The 23,245-nt window shown below is 41.2% G+C and overlaps 1 protein-coding gene across 7 annotated transcripts in view; it reads left to right on the top strand.

The window, feature by feature from the left end:
* lrba (LPS-responsive vesicle trafficking, beach and anchor containing) overlaps nucleotides 1-23,245 on the top strand; it is a 183,128-nt gene that overhangs the window by 135,979 nt on the left and 23,904 nt on the right. For all 7 annotated transcript variants that reach the window (XM_071503550.1, XM_071503548.1, XM_071503552.1 and 4 more), the window contains exons 44-47: nucleotides 3,792-3,932; nucleotides 5,225-5,344; nucleotides 8,297-8,449; nucleotides 23,059-23,226. In XM_071503550.1, the coding sequence (XP_071359651.1) occupies nucleotides 3,792-3,932; nucleotides 5,225-5,344; nucleotides 8,297-8,449; nucleotides 23,059-23,226 (582 nt within the window). The remainder of the gene's footprint in view (nucleotides 1-3,791; nucleotides 3,933-5,224; nucleotides 5,345-8,296; nucleotides 8,450-23,058; nucleotides 23,227-23,245) is intronic.

Here is a 23,245-nt window from a genome sequence, read left to right as displayed (position 1 = left end):
GTGTCTCCATCCTCTGCTTTTATCCCTCCCAGTGTAGCTTTCCCCACTGTATGAAGCTGCATAATTCCTCTGTTTATCTGGCTTCATGTTGCCCAGTAGACTGAGGTGTGACAGTTGTACTTTCCCCACCAACACACACACACAGACTCACACAAACACGCAGCACTCCTTAAGTTTCTCAGCTCGTTTCTGCCTCCTGCTCTTCTCCTTTGCACTGCCTTGGAGTTCAGACAGCTCTGCCTCTGTGCTCAGTCAAGCCTCGCAGCCCCAGGGACCAACTGAATGAAGGGGAGATGGGTGAAAGGATGAGAAACAGAAAGACAATCAGAGAGCAAAAGAAAGAGGAGGAGAGTGTGTAAGAGAAGAAGAACATCGTTTGCCATCCTTGTTCTCCTTTCATCTCAGAGAGCGGAATAGCAGCAGGGAGAGGATGAAGGGAGGGGGTGGGCCAATCTTTATTATATCTGTTTTATTCATGTTGTTGACACGTGTGTGAAATCAGTGTATGACCACTGGACCGTGGCAGACTGCAGTGTCTGGAAAAGGGCAAGCAGCGCTGCGCAGCCCCCCCCAAATCAACCCCCACCCACCAATTCTGCTCTCAAAATCATTTGTATTCTGTGTTTCTTTTCTTTGCATCCTAATGTTTTCTGACTGTCACAGTCGGTTCAGACCTTCATGCGTGTCTGCACCGTTCGCCACCTTGCTTGGTTTCTCTTTTCCTTCTGTTGTGTTTCCTCTTTATTGTTTGAGCTTTCTCTCTCTCTCTGTTTGTCTCTCACTCTGTCTCTCTTTCTCACCCTCCACATATCTCTTATCCCCCTCTTATGTCACATTGGTGGTTGTCTCTTATAGAAACAGGTCATCTGAGAAGCCTCCAGTGACATTGAGATGCCAAATTGCCATGAACGTGTGTGTGTGTCACACACTGTCATCATCCCCAGCACAACAGAGGCCACACAGAATTTATGTTCCCTGCTGCCAGAGCCATTCTGACCCCAGGGACTTTCTTATCATAAACTCTAACCTCAACCTGACATCAAACGCCGACCCCCGAGATAACATTGTAGTCACGATAAGCACACACTAGATCAGACTGCAAGTGTTGTAACTCTTCTATTTTTTTTTTTTTTTTTATTCCTCTGCCTTTTTGTATACCCAAGTTCTGCACACTGTCTCATATTTGCCCCCAAAAATGCACTTGTCCTACATATAGAGAGATGTAGGATGAATATAATTGGTCAGTCGGGTCATTCAGTTCAACATAAGGCAAAAGCATCTTCATTCTTGTTGTTGTACAGCTTTTAATGAAGCACAGCGAACAATTAAAAGAATTGTTAACCTTCTAACCATACATCAGGTAGTCTGCATTTACATGGCGACAGAAATAGTGAGGATTTATTGAGCTTTCCCTGTACCTTTGTGCTATAACCTACCACTCACAGCCAGATCAGCTAATGGTGTATTGATTTCACCATACGGGCCCCATATGTTTATCCCCCAGGCCCTCCACACTATTTTCACTGTTTAAATAGGACATTATACATAAACACTCCTTTCAAAAGGCTCTTTTGATTTATGACGCAAAGCCCCAGTGATGCTCAGATCGTTGGTAAGCTATTATACTTCATCACCAGTGACCCATTATTGTTTTAAAAGCAAAGTAGCACTTGGTAATGTTCTTATAATAGTCCTCAGGAAGATCCTTCTTGTTCCATAAGGCAGCATTTCTCTCTGGATATACACTCCCATTGTGTTCTCAAACTGAGGACAATTTAGAGAGGACCAAGTGAACTTCTTCAGTAAATTCAATACAGAGGACATGTCGGATAGTTTGACACATGCAGCATTATGGTATACATAATCTCAATGATTGGTTTAATGTTTCTGTGATACACTGTGGGGTCCTGAAGCAGATTTAGCTTTGTAGTAAATGGACTAATGACTCAATTTTTTAATTCTGTGCATGCAATATGTGTCGTATCACAGTCATAATACAGTATAGTTCTAACCATCAATCTGATCCTAAATTGTGTGCAAAATGTGTTTATTTGTTTAGGGATACGCAGCACTTTTCCCTAAACTCTATTACGTGCACATTAGCTTTAGTCTCTGTAGCTTTAAAATGGCTCTGAAACACCATCTCCTATAGATGAAGAACTGATAGCGACTAATTCAAGATTAATTCTCTGATGTTTACCTTCTTGAAATGGCAGCACAATTTCACTCTGAAGCTTACTCTCTAGTCTAATTAAGACTATGAGATTGGTTCATTTATCTGAGAGCTCATCAGAGCACTATTCTTTGCCACAACATATTAGGCCAATCTCTGGTGGGGCAGCAGCAGGCGTTCCATCAACACACTGCCAGCCGCTCTGCTCTGATGTACGGTGCCGTCACCACCGCGCTGTTGTAGCTACTGTAAGCTGAGAGCGCTAGCGTCACAGTAATTTACAGCAGTAAACAATGCAGTGCACGCGCAAACCAACAGCTCCCACATGCACTCACCCACAATTCTCTCTCTCTCTCTCTCCCCCTCTCTCTGTCACTGTGGCACTTTCAGTCTTTTTTTTATTTTATATGCCTCCTCTCCCTTTTCTTTTTTTAATGAGCCGACTGTTATTAGGGCTATAAATCAGACCAATGGGTGTGATGTATAATTCACAGTGTGTACTCACCCACCCCCAGTGGCCCTGAGGAAGCCCACAGTGCATCACTGTCAGCACAGAGCTGCACAGTGTGGTGGCACAGGGCATTTCGCGGTGTAAATCCGCACACACTCAGGAACACTATTTACAAAATAACATAAAATATGCACACACTAAACAGTAAAAGCAACCAATTTTGTACAACCCTTTGGTGCATCACTCCCACTACACACAAACACACGTACACAAACATGCCCCATTACACTCGCACAAAACAGTAGCCATATCACAGATCAATATCAAAGCCAGGCCCTGGATGAGTCTTGTTGTGACAGGCACCCTATGATATGAAAGAGATCCAATTGATCCACGTCCTACTAGGCCCTCGTCCTCAAAAGGCCATCATTCCATTAGCATTGATCTGCTGTGTGTGTGTGTGTGTGTGTGTGTGTGTGTGTGTGTGTGAGAGAGAGGAGAGAGAGAGAGAGAGAGAGAGAGAGAGAGATGAAGGGGGGTTTGAGGGAATGAGGCACAGCCAGCAGAAGACTAATAAAAATTGAACTGGCCTGAAAGTGATTTCTATAAATGAGTATTTAAATAATAGCCGAGTAGCACAGGGTTATTGGTTTTTGGAGAGTGATGGAAAATTAATGCAACTTAACCATTTTTCTAGACTACAAATAGGGCTGGTGGCCAGTGTATTAGTAACAGATTAATAAAAGTAGAAATTAAAGGAATCCACAGCCTTGCTATTGATATTCCTGGTGGACACTCTTTCATTGGAGCACATTAGTTTTCTCTGACAGATTATAGCTGCAGGGGCTCTGTTTCACAGCCTATAAAAAGCACTCTGTGGGAGAGGATTGATCTCTGTCTGAAGGGAAACATCATCTAATATTCATTTGAGATTGCACAAAGGTTACTAGCTTCATTTGCCTTGCAACTGTTATGCTGCAAAGAGTGGTCCCTGAATATATTCACAGTACAATTCAGCACTGCTTTGTCTTTGCTATCACACTCGTTTTTGTCATTTCTTGTCTTTATCTCTGCTTTCATGTCAAGCGGCAGTTCAAGAAAGTTGCAGGTTATTTTTCATTTTTTGACATATTTGAAAATATATCTTATGTTTATGTTTTTCTATAGCCTGTTGGTGCTCTGAATCCCAAGAGGGCGGCATTCTTTTCAGACCGATATGAGTCCTGGGAGGATGATCAGGTGCCAAAGTTCCACTATGGCACCCACTACTCCACCTCCAGCTTCACACTGATGTGGCTGCTACGTATGGTAAGTGCAGCGTTTATAAATAGATACACGCAATTTTAAAATTCAGTATAGTGTGCAACATTTGTTAGTTGTTGCTTTTATTGTAGTGTTATAAAATGAAATGTATGCATATGTGTATCCCATGATTTCCTCTTCAACTAATAGATAATACAGCTTATGCACACAAAGGCCTCACTTACAACTGAGTGTTAGAAGTATAGTTATGCACAGCAGTATGTATATTCAAGACATTAGTAAAACAATTTTAATAGATTTTTAATTTTTTTCATCACTTGCTTTGATTCACTCTTAATGAGGCCTTTGATTCCTTCAACCGAATGTATTTGTATCAAACTGAGAGTATATGTATGCTAAATACTGCATCACATGCATATTGTTCCTCATTTATTGTTGCATATAATTTATGACAGTGTATGTTGTTTCCATATAATAATACAACAACAAAAACAATGCAAATTCTCCAGAATCACAGGTATTATGTGTGATTTGATGTGTTTTTAGGAGCATGTGTGGTGTACCTTGTGCACTGGAGTGCTCACTTTCGGTACCTTTGAATGGATGCCATCAATCTTTCCATACTGCACTCAGGGGAAAGGGAGGTTACTAAGTTTCTCCAATGTGCCGTTTTCTGCTGTTATTGTCCCAGTAGCTCACTGTCTCAGTGACTCCCAGTGGAGTTACCTCATTGATCCTTGCACATCATTAGAAGGCTTATTCTAAAGCCACTTTACCAGAAACACTCATTTACAACTCTCACTTAAAGATCAAACTTAACATCAGAGAGTAACTGAAAACTGTTTGTACAGTAATCGCTGCTCTTTCTCTGTATTGTTGTGACATTTTACAGTGCACATAATCTTTTTCTGTTGTTTCAAAGGCACAATGAGATACAATGTGGTTAACCTCCTGGACATTTTTTTTGTTACAAATGAGCCTTACGTCATTCCAGGCTGAACTTAATTAGCTATATACAACATTAGTCTGTAGCTGTGGCCCAGCATATTGTGTCCGTGTCACTTGGGGGCTATTGCGTCAGAGAGACGGCTATTGATCTGTTCTAACAAGATTATACATGATTAGAAATGCATCAGTAACATGAGTGTATTGGCTTTAGTAGCTCACTGGGATTATTGTTATTTCACTTGTTCATCTTTGAATTTCAGTTTGTTCGAGGCTGTGTAAAAACAGTCCATTTGGTTCAGATCTGTTGATATAGTGTTTTTCTGAACAGGAAGCTGAACTGACTTTTATTGCACAACAAAGGATTCTTTTTTTTTTTTGCTAATCAACAGGAACCCTTCACCACATTCTTCCTAAACTTCCAAGGAGGAAAGTTTGATCATGCTGACCGCACCTTCTCATCAGTGTCCCGCGCCTGGAGGAACTGCCAGAGAGACACATCTGATGTGAAGGTAATGTGCACACACACACACACACGTGATGTGAAAATTCTTTCTGAAAAAAGTTACCTTCTTTCCTTTTAAAATGGTTGACTTGTAAGATGGTTAGAAGTTAGAAGAGATAAAGGGCTGAGCATTGCAGGAGAATAAATCCCCATCCAGCATCCTTACAGACAAAGAAGAAAAGGTTTCAAAAAGTCCAGTCACTACCAATCATTGTCCTTTTGCAATGAAAGCTTCCTGGTCTTCTGATCAAAGCGTTAAACTAATCCTCATCTGTCCCAGCCGTCTGTCTCAGATTCAACCAGCTATAACCTGGACTTGAATCCCTGCCCATTGGGCCCCCAAACTCTGAGCTATTGGAGCTGTTGGATCTGCCCTGCAACAGCACAGGTCATTCTCATACTGAAGGCCTTCGAACTCCCAGTGCACACTTTAACTGCTCTCCTAAAACATTTACGACTACAGTCAGACATTCTCTGTCAAAGCTCGGTTTTGCTTGGTCTCCTGGCACTCGGTCACTAGATGGGGGTAACAGTGGTGGTGTTGGGGGTTTTGACGCTTGATTGCGTTTACCACCCCCCTCACATCCCACCGATAAAACATATGGATTGTGTTACTGCGTAGCTGGCCAATGCTTGATTGCGAAAGCCCAACAAGAGCCCTCGTTTGCTCTCTCGGTCTAGACCTGTCATTGTGGATCAAACTGTGAGAGCTCAACTTCAGATCAAAACAAAGGGGAAATCTGGACCACATCACTTTGTTTCCATGTTCAGTTTGGATTTTTAACATATTTTGAATGAAAGTCCATCGACTTTATCCACTTGGACGCACACATTCATGTTCTAGCTAAAGAGGAATTAGGGCCTAGATGTATCAATTTAGTATGCTAAGTACACCATTTAGCTTTAGCACTGGAGTCATTGATAGAGACTCTGTCGCTGCCAGAGGGCAAAAAGCCCCAGTGTTTTCATACCTCACTGGTAAAGACGGGGTGATAATAGGTTACAACACCCAGATTCAATGTGTCTCTAGCCTGGGTGACGCTAGCATGACCTCCATTCCCCAATCCCTGACCCCGTGCCTCAGCCCAAAGGCATTGGGGGGGGGGGGGTTTAGAAGTAGCAACAGTGGAAGTGTAGTAGGGGAGCCCAGGGGCCAGAGCCCCTTCCAGTGACCCATGACAGGACAGGATTGGGGATCAGAGGGGCTGGCCTCTGACCAGGCCAGAGCAAAGGGGCCACTGCACATAATGGTCCGTGCAAGGCAGGCTTGAGTATTGGGGAGCAAAGCTCTTAACGTTTTGTTTGGGGTGTGTGTGTGTGTGTGTGTGTGTGTGTGTGTGTGTGTGTGTGTGTGTGTGTGTGTGTGTGTCCGTCCTGCCACCTCCTGGTCAAATTTACAGCTGGCAGCAGCCAGTGAACCTGGGTGAGCTGGAGGCCTCGTTAAGCGTTTGACCTTTAGTTTTAGGTCAGGTTTTGTGGAGTGAAGAGATTTCAGAAGTGAGGAAGTGCTGTGTTGTTTTAAACTTGTGTGTTTGCTTGCTCATTTGATTGGATGTTTTCACCCCATTGATGAGAGGCAGATGTATTATCCAGGTAATCTGATAAGAGAGACCTATAATTGTTTGAGTAACTCGTTTTTGTATTTTTACAGATCACGTTGCATATGAGTTTCTGCGTAAAAATTAGCTTAAACCTGCTACTGAGCCTCAAGTTTTAGCATGGGGTGTTTAAATGCTGCCATGGTGTCAGCAGTGTGGCTGGCCTGACGGGCTAAAGCGTGTCAGCTTGATGTCGACATTAGTCTGCTCATCTCTGATGTCAGACTGTCAGCATGCTTGTATCGCTCTGTCCCTCTTGAGAGGACCAGTCAGCACTTGTGGTCACACAGGCTTTGTTCACAGATAAGAAGACTAACATCAAATCCCATGACAAAATACTGTCCATTGATCATTTAGTCTATTTTGACTAATGATACCATGTAATCCATTTTGGTATTAGGATTAGACTGAAAATTATTACATAGACAAACCTTGAGTCTGAGGGTACTTTCCCATTCAAGTGACCCCACTGGATGTTCATGTCTGTACACAAATGACCCCTGGTAAAGTGTAAGATTAAAGCCATCCTTTGTGTTGTAAAGTACATGTGAAGACATTGGGGAGAACAGCTTCTTATTAACTTGTCAACAATTTACAAACTCTGTATACATTTAGCGCACTACTTTCCTTTTGTCACTTATAGAGCTGAGAACCTCTGCTTCATCCCGGTGTCTTGTAGTCGTTGAGACAAACCCACAACAATAACACTATAGTTTACTCCTGGAGGACAGTATGGATTCATCTACGTGTTTTTAAGCTCAAACTCAATCTTAATGTTTATGCTCATTGTGGCAAGTTCTGCTTGGTTAAGAATCACGAATGGCTAAACATATGGTGTTACATCTCCTGTCATAACTACATTTCTTGTTGCTATCTTGCAATTTGAAAATACTCTGTGTTGTTTGAGGCAACCAAATAAAATCATCATAGTTAGGAAAGAATTTGGTTGACTGTTGGATTTTTTTTCTCTGTTGTTGTGGAAGATTAGCGTGGGGGCTGCTTACATATAAAGAAAGTTAATGCATTGGAATAGAGGAAAACCACAGCCGAGAGCATGCTCAGAGGTTTTTGACATCTTCTAGTGGCTAAACACAAAGACAAGCAGTCAGAGATATAATTTTTTACAGTAACAATTGTACAGTTTAGAAAAATCTTACATTTAAATATTCATATCTACCATTTGACCATCTGACCCCTTAACTAGCCCTGGCTGGTGGGCTCTCTGAGCTCTCTGTTGTCATCTTACCCACAGTTAAGCCTGAGTCAGCTCTTTGGAAGAACTGAATTGTTGCACTATTTTAAAAAATGTGTAATAAACCAGAGTTTAAGTTTAAATATGTTACTATGCTTTGTCCATGCAGGAGCTGATCCCAGAGTTCTACTACCTCCCCGAGATGTTTGTCAATGCCAACAGTTACAACCTGGGAGTGATGGAAGATGGCACCGTGGTCTCTGATGTGGAGCTGCCACCCTGGGCCAAGAGCCCTGAGGAGTTTGTTCGAATCAATCGCCTGGTAAGAACTGAAACACATGCTTGTGTAAAGAGCAGATGGATCACCCAAGTTCAAAACACTGAACGTCCCCATCAAAAAGTAAATCCGACACTCTACATGGATCAATAAAGTGTTAATTTTTTTTGTATAGTCATGATGCACATGATTTTTGACTTGATGCCACATAAACATTCACATTTTGTGTCTGTCTTATATATCACAGAACTGAGACTGACCAAAATCCTGTCAGAGGTTTCTGCCTCTCCTTGCAGTAGCTTAGCTGCAAATGCTAATTCAAAGAGACAGTGTTATTTCCTGGCTGTCTCACAGTTCTTCCTGTTGCCTGCGCCTCCCGCTTCTCTGACATGCCCCGGCTCTCACATTGCTGTGTTGACCAAGTGATCCAACATCACCTCACCTCCTATCCCTTTCCACCTCACCATCTCTCTCTCTCTGCTCTCGCTCTGTCCACACGCATCTGCCGCATATTCATGTGTGTGTTTGCAAATGTGTTTGTGCGCAGAGAAATGATGCAGTATCTTGTTTCTTATCTCCCCTTCCCGCCCTCTCAGCCCAAAGCAGAAATATTCTGTGTATGTGCGTGTCGGATGTTGTCAGACTTGCTGCTGCTGTCATATTTTCATTGTAGATGTTCTCTTCCATACACACACACACGCGCGCGCCTGAGAAACTGAGGTAACTCTTTGGATCAGATTACCATGCTCTGCTCTAGAAGGTCAAAAAGCACCAGATTGGTTTCCTGTTTCTGTTGTTTCCTGCTGGAATAGCTTGTTATCAGTACTTTTTGTCCTTCAACTTCAAATACTTGTTGACTTTATATAGTTTAGTTTATAGAGTTTTACTGAAAGGACAGGTCGTCGTGTAAAAAAAATTTTGTTTATAAAGGACCTGATAAACGGAGTAAAACTAATCAAGAAAATTAAGAATACAAAAAACCCAAGCCTCAGATTGAAGTGTAATGCAAATTAATGTGTCTGTCTTATTGCTGCTCTCCCTGTTTGATTTTTGGATTCTTTCACAGGCCACATTCCCTTTCAGCAATTTTTTTTTTGGATTAAAAAGCAGATGTAGTTTCCTGTGCAATGTGTGCACCCACAGTAGTAATGGGTGCTGATGAGGCTGGGTGTGCTCTGTGACCTGCGTAGTCTTGTGGTGGGCTCTGTTAACCAGCCTGCTGATATGACCAGGCCCCTGTCATTAATCACACACTTCTCTCTCTTTGGCTGTCAGCATGGTCTGGGCCGAGGTGGATGTATTGGGGGAAAGCTTTTCATGGTGGTGGCGAGCTGTTTTGCAGTGTCCTACGCAGTCAGAGTACTGAGGAGGAATACACTTGTTGAGTTTTTTTTAGCATCATCTTGCAAAGAAACTTTTGTCTGTAGTCATGTAGTGCTGAAACAGCTGATTAATTGTTGATTAATTTGTTTTAAAAAAATGCCAACACATGTTGCGTACATCTTCTCTATACATCATCTCTGGTTTGTGTCAGATTGAATACCTTTATGTTTTAGACTGTAGATCAGTCAATTTGAAGATTTTAACTTTGGCTTCAGAACTTGTGATGAGCATTTGGGCATTTAAAAGACTTTTTGCTTATTCTGGAAAAATGAGCCTATTAGTTTGTAAAATAATTGATACAACAATGATCATTAATAATAAAAATAATAATTTAAATAAGTTGCTGCATTCCTTGTAATTTTGTTTTTTTTCCCCACCATTTTACTTTGTAGTAATAATTTCCATCTTAAATACTGCTCTCCTGAGTAAATTTTGTTTGAAATGCAGAGGTGGAACACACCCACTTTAAAAACACACCTCATTTGGATAATATTATTGTAAAGACTAAAGGGGAATATGTAAATTAATGTGCTTTGTGCTCCTGTGGCTTTTCATTGCCAGTTTAACTGCACCAGTCTCATCTACCTCTGCTCCTTCAATTTCCTCCACTCCTTTCCTTTGTGTCCAATTTAGTACTGCAGAGGCAATTTAGACTTATCCAAACAGCCTATACTCTTGCACAGCTGCCTGCTAGTTACTGTATTCAGGCTGATAAAATTTCAGTTTGCGGTTTCTTTCTCTACTGTGTGCAAATTGAGGTATCGATCCAGCATTGCAGCTGAGCCCAGCAGGCAGGTGTAGGCGCACAGACAAGCTCAGTAGAGCAGGAGCTTTTTGAGGCTTCATAAGGGGACTGACAACATGAATATCTGCTTCATAGACACACTTTAAGTTTCAACATTGCTTGGCCACGATCTCCTATCACCTCAAGTGGTGGTAGATAGTAAGATTATTCCATCACATGGCAGATTGATCTGTTCTTGGAAGCTGTTGGTGTAAATTGAAAAGGATGATCGCACATTATTTCTATATTTTTATGTAGTGTTTATTTGACAAGCAAAACAACAGCATTTGGATTAAGTCTTATACTTGTTTAGATCAGTTAAGTTGCTTTATCTGTACATGATCATAATTTATTTTTAAATCAAACATTTAATCAATTAGTCAATTGAGAGAAAATTAATCTGCAACTATTTTGACAATCAACTCATAGTTTTAGTAATTTTTCAAGCGAATCATCACGAATGTGATGATTTGCAGCCTCTACCAAATATCTGTAGATTTTGAGATGTTGGTTAAATAAAACAAGCAATGTGAATTCATCAGCTTGGGCTGTTGGAAATTATAGCTGACAATTTAAACTATTTTCTGACGTTTTATAGACACAATGATTAATGAAATATTTGTAGATTAATTGATACTGAAAATAACTGCAACCCTCATCTTGTGTAATTTCACCATTTTAAGAGACCCAGCCTTACAGATCATATGAAGGCGGAATGGGAAAGACAGGGTGAAGGAGGGTGGACAGGAAGAATAAAGGAGGGAATGGGCCGAGGACAAGGTAGAGGGAGGGATGTGTGGGTGGACAGGTCTCTGGTCGTGACAGATAGCTGGCATTAGAGGGTGTCAGCTGGCAACTGTGGTACTGTTGGGAGAGAGATGAGCATGGTGGAGAGGAGAGAGGAAGAGTGAAGGAGTTAATGGGCTGTTTGGCTCTCTTTAGCTTGTCTACTGCTAATGGCCTCGCAACACAAGGATAGACAGCAGGAGAGAACACGCAAACACACGCAGATGCACACATGGTATAAATACACACACACGCCTGCTGTCTCCACTCTGGTTATGAGCCCTAGATGATTAACAGCTAATTAGAGCCCAATCTGGAAAGGCCATTAAAAGCCTCTCACAGTAAAGGATTGCGCTGCTGTGCATAACGGCAGCTTGTTTTTGTTGTTGGGAGTGAGAGTCGTAAAAAAAAAAAAAAAAAAAAAAAAAAAAATTCTATGAGAAGATATACACATTACATCAAACTATAGCCTGGTTTTTGTTGCTCTGCTATTTGAAGAGTCATAGTTCATCACTAATGTTTAGTAAAATTTTAGTAAAATTGTGTGGCAACAGATTAACTACTACTTACACAACAGTGAAGGCTCAAAGACTCCAGTTTGAAATGATGGGTTTGAGGTGCTGGAGGATGGTTGGATTTTAGACAGACTCACTGGAGACGAAGCACCTCAGCGCCTTAAGCCAAGCATGCACCTTCACCACACTGAAGTGCCTACAGTATACTTAAACGTTTGCTTGTAAAGGCACACTCCCTTTTCCTTGGTCCATCACACACACCCACACACATATACAGGCTAAGACACTGGGGTCTCAAGGCGGCATGCCGCAGAGATCAGGGGCTGCTTGTTGTTTTTACCAGGAGGTCGAAGGAGAGGTTAAGAACTTGATCCCTCCTCCACCAGATAACTACATGTCTCTGGGCACTGTCAGTCTCTCTGACATTCCGCTATATATGACCACATCTCACTTCTCTGCTCTGCTAACCATTAGCACGATAGCAGGTGATGATAATGTGTGTATGCTTGTGTATTTGTGCGCACATCAGTGTTTACCTGTGCTGCCATGTGTCCAGGCTTCACTGGAGATACTGATATAGAGCAGCCTAAACCACAGTCTGCTGTAATAGCCACCTCCTACCATGAACAGTCTTATGGTAGACTGAGCTAAAAAACATGTACTTTAGAGGCTGTGATTTACACATTAAAGAACTTTACACAAAGCCTTAAAATTACACTGCTTAAACATAGATGACACAAGAATGCAAATATTCAATTTTATATTTGTTTTGGGTTTTTTTTTTTTTTTTTTTTTGGCATTTTACGCCTTTATTAGAGAGGATAGTGCAGAGTTACAGGAAATGAGGGGAAAATAATGGGAATGACATGCAGCAAAGAGTTGGGCCGGTTGGGAGCCGAACTGGCAACTTGCAACTTGGTCACCCTTGTTAGATATTTTTAAAATTTTAATTCATTTGAAATATAACACCAAGAATGAAAGGTAATAAAATATATATGGTTCTGGATCATTAGTTGACCAATATGATTGTGTACTATCACATAAGTTAAATTTTTAAAATGTATTTTTCTGTTTTTTTTAAAAACAAGTAACCAACACTGATTTGTACAATCGATACTTATAATAATGACTGCCCATTCATTTTAAAATGTTTTTTTTTTTTCCCAGAGAGGTGGGTTGCAATCACCATCTAACCTATTTTAGCTCTGCAGGGTCCATTTGCTGCTCCATGTTCACATGTTTGGTTCCTTTCAGTCATCTGTGCTCTTGTAGCGCTGCTGACAGACCTGCAAACCACACACATGGGACAGATGGGCAGCACATTACTTTTGGCCTTTTTCCCCTTATAAAGCATCTGCTCACTCAAAGCAGTGACAGAGACATCAGCTAAACTGCCCTCACAGAAGGAGCGAGAGACTTTCCTCTTGTTGAATGGGCAAACCCAACTGAGTGATGGGTCAGAAGCTGATACTGAGAAGGTCAACCACATATCATCGCCACATGTGGTAAACCCTCACTGTAAGTTCCCAAAATATCGCTGCTCAATGGACATAAGACACTAAAGTTATCTGTATGAGTCTTTAAAAGCTCAATCTTTTCAGCATTTGCCTACCCAGTGCATTATTAGATAATAGCTTCTTTAGAAGAGTAACTTGATATTAGAGTTTAGAGGTTTGTCCAAACTGCAGTAAGAGCTTGCCATCTGTATTTTGTCATCTAGTGATATTAACTGAGGCTGCATCTTTACTATTCCTTCCTTACAACATTTGAAAAGGATCCACTGACTTGAAGGACCTACCCCCAGAATATACATTTGTGGGATTGCGGGCAGCCATTTCTTGCAGACATGGTACCACAAGCCACAGTATGCAAAATGCTCATCAATAGACATTGGTGATCAGTCAACATGTGACTGGTTAGGGAACTTCTAAACTTCTAAAAGCCTGTTAGCTTGTTAGTTCTCAGGAGATGGGAGACCCAATGAGCAACACAATGATTTAATGGAATGCACAAATGTAATTATAGTCAGCTCTCTTTGTGCCTTAATAATGGGGCGGTAATATTGTAAGCCTATTAATTCACATAGTTGGTGATTCTTTTCTGCATTTGGCAGCTTTTAGCTTGGATTATTGTTAACTTCTTTGTATTTGTCTAGTGTCATAATTTGCTCTTAATGTTTAATATACGTTGCACTGCTGCCACTAAACTTGTCCATGTCATTGACCATATGCTGCAAACACTGCCCCTTTTATGTGAACACGCTCATGGCTGGATTGGGGAAACCTGAGTTGACTTACCAAGTTGATAACCAGCGATGTGTGACCATTTAGCATCACTGCAGTTGTTAAGCTTAGTGAAGCAAGACTGCGAAAAGATATCGCGGGTATGTTGAACTTGCATGGTAGTAGGCCTCAGTGTGTGCATGTGTTGTCTTCTGCCCTCTAGTGGTCAGAAATTTCCAGATGCAGCTTTAATTAAAACAAAAATTCTTTCTGAATTCAACCGATAATTTCTGCTCAGCTCTATGATGGTGATCTGTTGCATAGAGCCTCACATTTGTCCTCACAGCTGTTGTCGTCGTAATCACCACAGTCATCTCGGCTGCAGAGGTAAACATCTACATGGCTGCTCAGTGTTAACAGACAAATGTCATATTAATATGAGCCAAATCACCTTTACCCCCCCAGACCTCATATACTCACACTATCACCCTCTTTGAAAGTCCTTCTCTGAGGTTTGTCACATTAATATGCTGACAGCTCCTCACACTATGTCATCATGGCAGGCACGTCCATTATTGCACCAGGTTATGATCAAGTGATGGTATGAGGGTATTTTTTCCAACTGATAAGATATTTTACAAGACTGAGTATTGTGGCCAATGGTCAAAACATTTAAAGATAATTCGTGTCATTATGCAGCGTTGTCCAGGGGATCTGTTTGTGAAATGTGAAGGAGAGCGGGGTACAGAGGATGAAGGCGTGACTCACATTTTTTCCCACAAGACGCGTAGCGTAGCCAGACATGATAGCTCCCCAACTCAGACCACCAGCTACACAAAGTCAAAGATCATCTCTGTTTACATTCACCTCTCATCTGCACCGTGCTCTCTGATCAGCCACCAGCTGGGACGCACGTAATACCGTTCCCACCAGCCTCCACGTCGTATTCTCACAGGATCCCCACAGGAATTCGTGTATGAGCTGAGGTAAACCACTGCAGGGACCAGTCGCTAACCACTAAGATACACTTACGCACTTGTGAATGACTGAGTGAGTGAAAATCTTAACATCGTCTAGCCCAGCGTGGCCTCATGTAACAGAACACACTTTACCATGTTAGCCTAGTGCTAATCTATTCCCCTGGTGTCTCCACTGAAATCCTTGTTGGTGGATGGGAACTAGCACGTGGGGCAGTGGGGAGGTTATCTGGCTAATGTCAGGCAGCGCTCACTGTAGGAGTATTGTCATGCATAAGGGTAGACATGTTTACTGTGTGCTCAGTGTTTTACGAGCTGTCCCCCCTTCTTCCCTGCCTCCCCCTCTTCCCTGTCCATCTCCCCCTCCTCGTCTTCATCCTCCTCTTCAATGACGTAATGGAGGAGGCCGATGAGAGCCTGAGAAATGGGATGATCTACTGCTGCTGACACACTCACTCACTAATGTTGTCCTTCTCCCTTTTCCTGCACTCCTCCACGCTCTCATTTTACTTCTGCCAAAGTCTACTGAGATGCGTTTTTGCAACATACACTGTTTTCACACCCCTTCACTCCAGCACTCCGTCAATCTTTGCCTCCAAAACTCCTGGACATCTGTGCTTATATCTTGGCTTCCTTTGAAAGAACAGTTGTCTTTGCCCTCTGCCCCATTCCAAGCTAATGAGACCAAGAAAGAACAGAAATATGTACATTTTTAAATTTATTTTCAAGTTGACATAGAAATAATCAATCGCAGACACAGATGATGCATAACTCTCTGTCAAAAGGCCTGTAACTAAAGGCCTTTTGAAATGATTATCACAACATAAGTGAGGATGTTTGTAGCTATGCTAGTGGCAAGGATGGCAATGTCAGCCAGTCTACTGCTTTGCTCCAGACAGAAATATCTCAGCAGCTATTAGATAGATGCCATAAAATTTGTATCCTCGATAGCATAAAGTCTCAGCTCAGATGTACATTGTGTTTAGTGCAAATAAACAAGGTAGCTCTCTAAATTAAGACTTTGAGCATGATAAACATTGTACCTTCTAAAAATCTGCCTGTTTGTGTTTTTATTGTGAGTATTTTAGCATGCTGTTGTTTGCATTTAGCTCAAAGCATCACTGTGCCTAAGTCTAGCCTAACAGAGCAGCAAGTGTTAATTCAATATTTTTTAATTTCAACAATAGGCATATTTAGAACTATTAAATTGTCAGTTTATATTATTATGTTATTCTGAAATTCATTGAATAATAATATTGAATTATTGCCTAGCCTTTTTAAAGATCATAAGCACATATGCATGCACACACACACACACACACACACACACACACACACACACACACACACACACACACACACACACACACACACACACACACTAACAAGCTGTAGCTCCACATAACCCAAAACCTTTATAACCTCTGCTTGAAGGCTAACTACACTCAAGCTGATCAGCAGAGTCATTCATCCTAATCATCTCCACTCTGTGTTGAAAGCCCCCACACCTTCAGACAGGCCCAGAGACAATTCACTCTTCCAGCCAACTCTGTAATCATCTGAGACAACAATGCTCTTCTCAACAGCTATCTAAATATTCCCTCATTCAGCAGGCCCTTCTTCAGCAATCCTGTGTTCAATCAGCTCCGACTGTTGACTTAGCTTTTGCTCCTATTGTGGAAGTGTCTCACAGCACTGGTGATGTATTTGCTAGCTTGTTAGCCTTTTCATAGTACGAGTGGACAGATGGCTAGATTCTCTGCAGGTGCTTGTTAACAGTTGTTGAGATAATAGCAGACAATTATGAAATTGTAGCTTTCTTGTTTTAGTTGTTTTCACTTGATTCTTGTCAGTTGAAATATTTTATTCCAAATATTTAAGTATTTTTAGATTAAAATCGGTTCCAGACACCTAACATCTCTTTATACAGATTATTATTCATTATGCTGCATCGTATTGTTTGCCATTATTCTGCATTAATTAAATACTGAAATGAAAAAATGACAAATAGAGTATCATTGCCTCCTGACTTTGAGTCAGGACCATCTGCTTCACCCATTTACTTCTCAATCAGTATTGTTTACTCCATTGTCTGTGCTGTAAATTGGACCACTTAGTGGATTCTCACAGTCCACACCACGCCATTTGTCTGACTGAGACAAGAACCCACCATGACATGTTTGTTTTGGGAGATACTTTCCCAATCACTGCTCATTCTGCTTGTTTTCACCCCATAACATGATATTGTTGCTTTTCAAGTGGGCAAGGGATAATAAGAAAGATGGGATCAGGGAGTGGGAGAGAGTTGAGGTTAGAGTTTCAGGTTCCACTTGCCAGTGAGTGCCTCTGTTGACCCATAGCCAGAACTCTCACGGTTGTGACCTATCTAATTAGCAGAGCAGGAAGGAGGGGGGAACTGAGGTAACACACAACCCATCTGGGGTTCTCTTAGTGTGTGTGAATATGAGAATAAAGGAAATGGTTTGTTAGCTGCGCGGCTGCTCTAAGGCTCTCATTCCTTACGTCACCCATTGCTTTTTTCTTTTTCCTCTTCCACGTTTGGGGCCCCCTCTCTCCTGGCTGGCTACAGGCTCCCTCTGCCTGCTTCAAAATGACACTCGGCTTCTCATTTACAGCGAGCTAATAAGCCCTTTAATCAGAGTGCTTGTCAACCTCAGGGCAAGCAACTCCAGAGGAGTTGATCCAAAGGATCAGATGACTGGAAGAAAGAACAGGAGGGGAAAAAAGGAGTAGCACTAAGAGTGAGAGAATCTGTGAGAGGGAAAATAAAAGGGGGCTGTTGAACTTGGAGGAAGAATAGAGACAAAACAAGAGAGATGAGAATAGACTGGCTTTTGCTAAGGATGATGATGTTTGAAACATGCAGATCTGATGGGATTAATAATTTGATTAAATAAATTGCACAATTAGAATATAATATGACTAAACAAACCTTGTTTAACTACTGCTTTATGATCATTTTGTTCAACATGTGTGATGTTTCACTGCCACACAGGCTGAATGTGGTTTTCAGGATGTTTTGATCAGCTCGTTCTTAAACAGTCGTTTTACTATATACAGACCTGACAAGTGTTTGCTTTATTCATCCGAAATCAATGCAAAAGAAAACAGTCTGCTGCTGACAACACTCTGCATGCAACATGTGCATTCGATTACACATCCTCACCGTCAGTGACACACGCGCGGGCACATGCACAGACGCTCGCATCACTCTTTGCATGCAAATGATTGGATTGATTTGTTAAGTGACATTTTAACTTCCTTACAGACAGCTCTCCATAAGTCCTTAAAAGGGTTTTTTTTTAGGGCCAGTGAGGGTTGGAGGAAAGTGTTCAGTGTCACCTCGTTAAGGCCAAAGTGAAATCCAGCTCAATCCAGACCATAAAGCTAACCGCAAACCACAGCGAGGCACACAAACGTCACCGATAGGCCCAGTGCAGCCCTGCAGACCTGTGGCAGGGACAGAAACTTTTACTTTTGAGCAGAAAAAGATCATCACCAGAAGTGAGGTGAAAAGAAAAAGTGATGGAAATAAAATACAACCCACTTGCAAGGAGCAAAAGCTTTCGGAGGTGAGGCTGACGACTCACCAGTCAGTTGAGAGCAGACATTCTAGTTTTTTTTCCCGAGGACTCAGAGTAAGCCTTGTTTAATGTCCACCAGCTGGTTAATTGCAATCAGACTCCAGTCTGATGTCTCAAATATGGATAGCATGTTTTTAAGTCCTCCGCCATGAGTATATCTCTTTTAAAGAGTAACATATTGACAGACACATAGTCAAACTGTCATTCTTTTTGAGTGTTTTCGTTTGTGTGTGTTTTTTCAGGCTTTTTCTTCACACTCCCATCGCAGATGTTTGAGAGAGGAGAAAATTTAAGTAATCTGAAACTTGCACACAGACAAGTTGTGTTCATTACGATACATTTTCATTAGAATTCACATCACAGCCTGGAAAACTGGCATACAGGCAAAATAAGCATGAAATTTAATAAGAGAAAATAATGATTATACATTTGAATACTTTGTGGCTTTGATGGGGGAAAAGCTGATTACAGTAAATCATTCCTTTTTTCTACATAGGAGAATATTCCAAATTATTGTTGCCATTGGAAACAAGTCACTGTACACAAGAAAGGGGGAACCCCCTATGCTTCAAAGGTGTACTTTATCAAATCTGTAACAATAGAAATGTGGGATTCCAGTGACTTCTACCCCCTATCAGCATTTACATAAAGGCATGCTAAATTATTCATTAATTATCAGAGAGTCCCCTGTGGATGGGGATGACACACACACTGGCTGCTAATTGGCCCATCAATAACCCTGCCTGGTTCTCCTGAAGTGGCACCAGATCCCACCTCAGGAATCTGCTATCTGCTCCAACCTTCTGCTCAACCATTTCCACAGTGTGGCACTACATGAGGACACATTTCCACACCTGCTCACCTGGCACATCATTGATGGGTTATCAGAACACGCCCATCCTCTGTACTTTACTTCTGTTTCTTGTTCAACAAGTAACTTCTTCTTGATAGAAGATGGAAATTTGATCTCACTGTTGACTTCATCATAACTTCCGCACTCATGTTATTGAGATTATATTAGTATGTTGTCTGAATTTATTCACATACTATCATGTGGTACTGTAAGCTAACAAACATTCATATAAATTATAAGGCCGGTACATTCTATATTTTTGTTAGCATGAAAAGAGTAAAACCATCAGTGTGTCTGTCTCAGTACTTCAATTCTTCTTCCCTGTCTATGGCACTCAGCCTCAGTGCCTGGTTTTCCCCCCTGAAGATTTAAATCTTTTTTAAGACTCAAATATACAATTTTATTAAAAAAAAAAAAAAAAAAGCATTGTAGTTTTCAGCACACAAGTCACACAAGACTCAAATAGGAGTAAATTGTGCATTTGTTTGGGACTATTATCAGCTGCAAATTTGTTATGTTAGTGTTTACAGCAGCAGGACAGTGACCAAATTAACTACACTGCCCTTGTTCAGCATAATGAAGGAACCAGTGCAACATGTATGGCACAGAGGAATAAGCTATATCAGGGTCTGGCTACGCAGACTACACAGGGCTTTTTTTTTTTTTCATAAATCATAGAATACCACTAGAGTTATCTTTTATCCCTGTTATTTTCTTTAGGGAACTCAATTTCCAGAATCTTTCTCTCTAAAGAGTGAACTTCTGACATGAAGCCTGTGGTCTAGACTAAGGTTGAGAATAAAGCTGTTGTTTTACTTACATCCTAATCTGACTGTTGTCAGAGTGGCGACATTCTGCTGTTTTGAAAGAGCTTTGAAGAGACAGGATCAAGGCACTTCACTGTATCCCCACAGGCAGAGGAAGGTATTCTTTGAATCTCTGAGATTTAGTCCACTGAGGTTAAATTCCTAAACCTAGACTGCTGAGTCTTTTGTCAGACAAATACAATAATACACAGCTCTATATGGAGGCTTCAGAAAGGATTCAGAACACTAGACTTTTTATACATTTTACTGTGTTGTAGATTTAATTGTAAATCGGTGATATTGCCCTTTTTGCCCACAATAACCCATAACGACAAGTTGAGAACATGGCTTTAAATTCTTTCACAAGTTTATTAAAAATCTAAAACGAATCGACTTCCAGTGCCAACGCAGCACAAACACATGCACACTCACTTATTCCATCTCTCTCCCTCTCCAAATGGTACATGCAAGTCATTTCCATAAAGGCAGGCCTCTGGAGAGGGAGGTGCAATAACATGGCTGTCTTTGTTTCCCCATGCTGATTGACAGTAGATTGCAGTGCACATTAAATGCCCATCAGGCCCAGCTTTAGTTTTAGAAACAGGGGAGCAGGGCCTGTCAAAGGTCAATCCTAGCGCATAATGAACTGATCTTTCTCTCTCTCTCTCTCTCTCTCTCTCTCTCTCTCTCTCTCTCTCTCTCTCTCTCACTCACTCTCTCTCTCACTCTCTCTCTCTCACTCACTCACTCAGTCACTTGCACAAACACACACACACACACACACACACACATTCACAGTTGAACCGCCTGGCTGCTATTAAAGTGAGTTTGAATAAAGAGGGTTTCCCTGGCTTATAATGTAACATTAATAAAAAGGATTGCCCTGTGACACGAGCCTTTAAACACACGAACATACTGTGACTATACTGATGCCAGAGGGACAGACAGACATGGAGTCTAGACTGTCTTACACTCTAGGGGTGTTCTGTTTTATTTTAATGCTAATGGTTAGTTTTCCTTTGTTTTAGCATTTCCCCATAGTTCAGCCCTTAACAGAAAATGTCATTAAGTGAGTCACACAAAGTGGAAGAGAACAGACAAATCTCTTTCCATCTGCTAATTTTGTTGGGTCTACAGCTCTCAGAACAGTGCTTGTGTTTAAGTGGGGCATTGTCCAAAATACCAATGTGTGTAATAACCATAAAAATACAGTTCACGTGGATTAGTTTTACATCTATGACAAAGGTTTATACAAAACTGTCCTATTAACAGCAGGCCTAGGGAATGCTTGGACTATTTTGATAATCATTACTGTGATATCTTCTTTTGAGAAATACCAACAGGGCCTGAATTAAAAGAAGATGAAATTCTCACATTTAAAAAGTTGCCTAAACACAAGCAGTTGTACAAGATCTTTGCCTAAATAGATCTGCATGAAGATGGAAACATTTTAATTAAAACCATGAACAGTTTGACCAAAGAATAAGTAAAGAACACTATGAATCTCACCAGACATTCTGTTCCCATTTCTTGATGCATATTTCTATGTGTTTGCACTGACTCTATAACAGAACTTTATTTTGATTGACAATGTTTCAGTCCTAGTTTGATCTTGGTTTGGACAGGTCAGGATATATATAGATGCTTACCATATCCATATGTATATCAGTAGGCTGATATCTGTAGTATATCAGTAGGCTGATGGACTCCATGATGACAGGTGTGGTTAGCAATCCAACCCACCTCAGGTAATAAACATCTCATATAAATAAACTCCTTCTACATGGTGCGATATTGTTGGTAGTAAAAATGTACTTATATGTGATATTCACCCTTCATTAATGGTATTTTTAGTTTTTAACATACAATGAACCTAAAAAACATTTAAATCTTTGTCTCCACACAGTATTTCAGTCAGTGCTCAAGTTGCAGTGAAAACCTCATCATACTGCACACAGTCTCCTCTTTATGCCCGTGCCCCCCCCCAGTTGAAAGTTGTAATTAAGAGAAAGGGGAGGAATCTGATGCAGAATGAGCTGTCAGAAAGTCGCATTTAAATGAGGGATGCGTTGGTCTCTGCAGTAAAAATTTAAATTATATAAATTGCCATTTAAGTGTAGCACAGGCTAATGTTTTGTCACAAATTAATGTGACACAAGGCAGCAATGACAATCAAGGGCTGCCTCATTCTAATTTGGTCGTGTTTAGAGGGCTTTTGTGAGCCGACAGCTTTACACAAATTAACACAATTGCCTGTTTTTATGAGGAAACCATAAATGTTTTTTCCCTCCTTTGCGGGCTAATGAGGAGAGAAAACGGCTTGTACCTCAGCGTTATGGTGGTGCAGAGACGTCTGCACAAGAGCAACATGGTGCTTTTATCCGCCCACAACCAACAGAGAAAAGAACAAAGACAGAAGCTGAAATGGCTCCCTAATGAACAACAAGAGTTCTCTAATGTTTTGATGCTCCCATATGATCAGATATGGATTTACTGTGCTTTTTGCTCGTTATAAAAATCATTGGCAGATTGTGTCACAGGAACAATTAGCAGGGAAGTCTGCTTTCTCTGAGGAGTTCAGACATTAGTGATAAATGCTGTTCAGTAATGGGATGAGGAACATGTTCGGGGAGTAACATTTGGTTAGAGTATGGTGTGTAAATGGCGTGCATCTGTTGACATTGACAATACTCCTAATCCTCTGTCCTCTCCTCCATTTACAGGCTCTGGAGAGCGAGTTTGTGTCCTGCCAGCTCCACCAGTGGATCGATCTGATCTTTGGCTACAAGCAGCAGGGACCTGAAGCCACCAGAGCCCTAAATGTGTTCTATTACCTGACCTATGAAGGCGCAGTCAACCTCAGCTCCATCAACGACCCCATGCTCAGAGAGGTGAGGCTGCTATGTGATA

This window comes from Trachinotus anak, unplaced genomic scaffold (genome assembly GCF_046630095.1).
Source record: "Trachinotus anak isolate AG129_WGS33_773 ecotype Australia unplaced genomic scaffold, CSIRO_AGI_Tana_v1 ptg000019l, whole genome shotgun sequence".
In the NCBI taxonomy this organism is placed as follows: domain Eukaryota; kingdom Metazoa; phylum Chordata; class Actinopteri; order Carangiformes; family Carangidae; genus Trachinotus; species Trachinotus anak.
The sequence above is the reverse complement of the archived record's forward strand: the minus strand, read 5'-3'. Positions and strand labels throughout refer to the sequence as shown.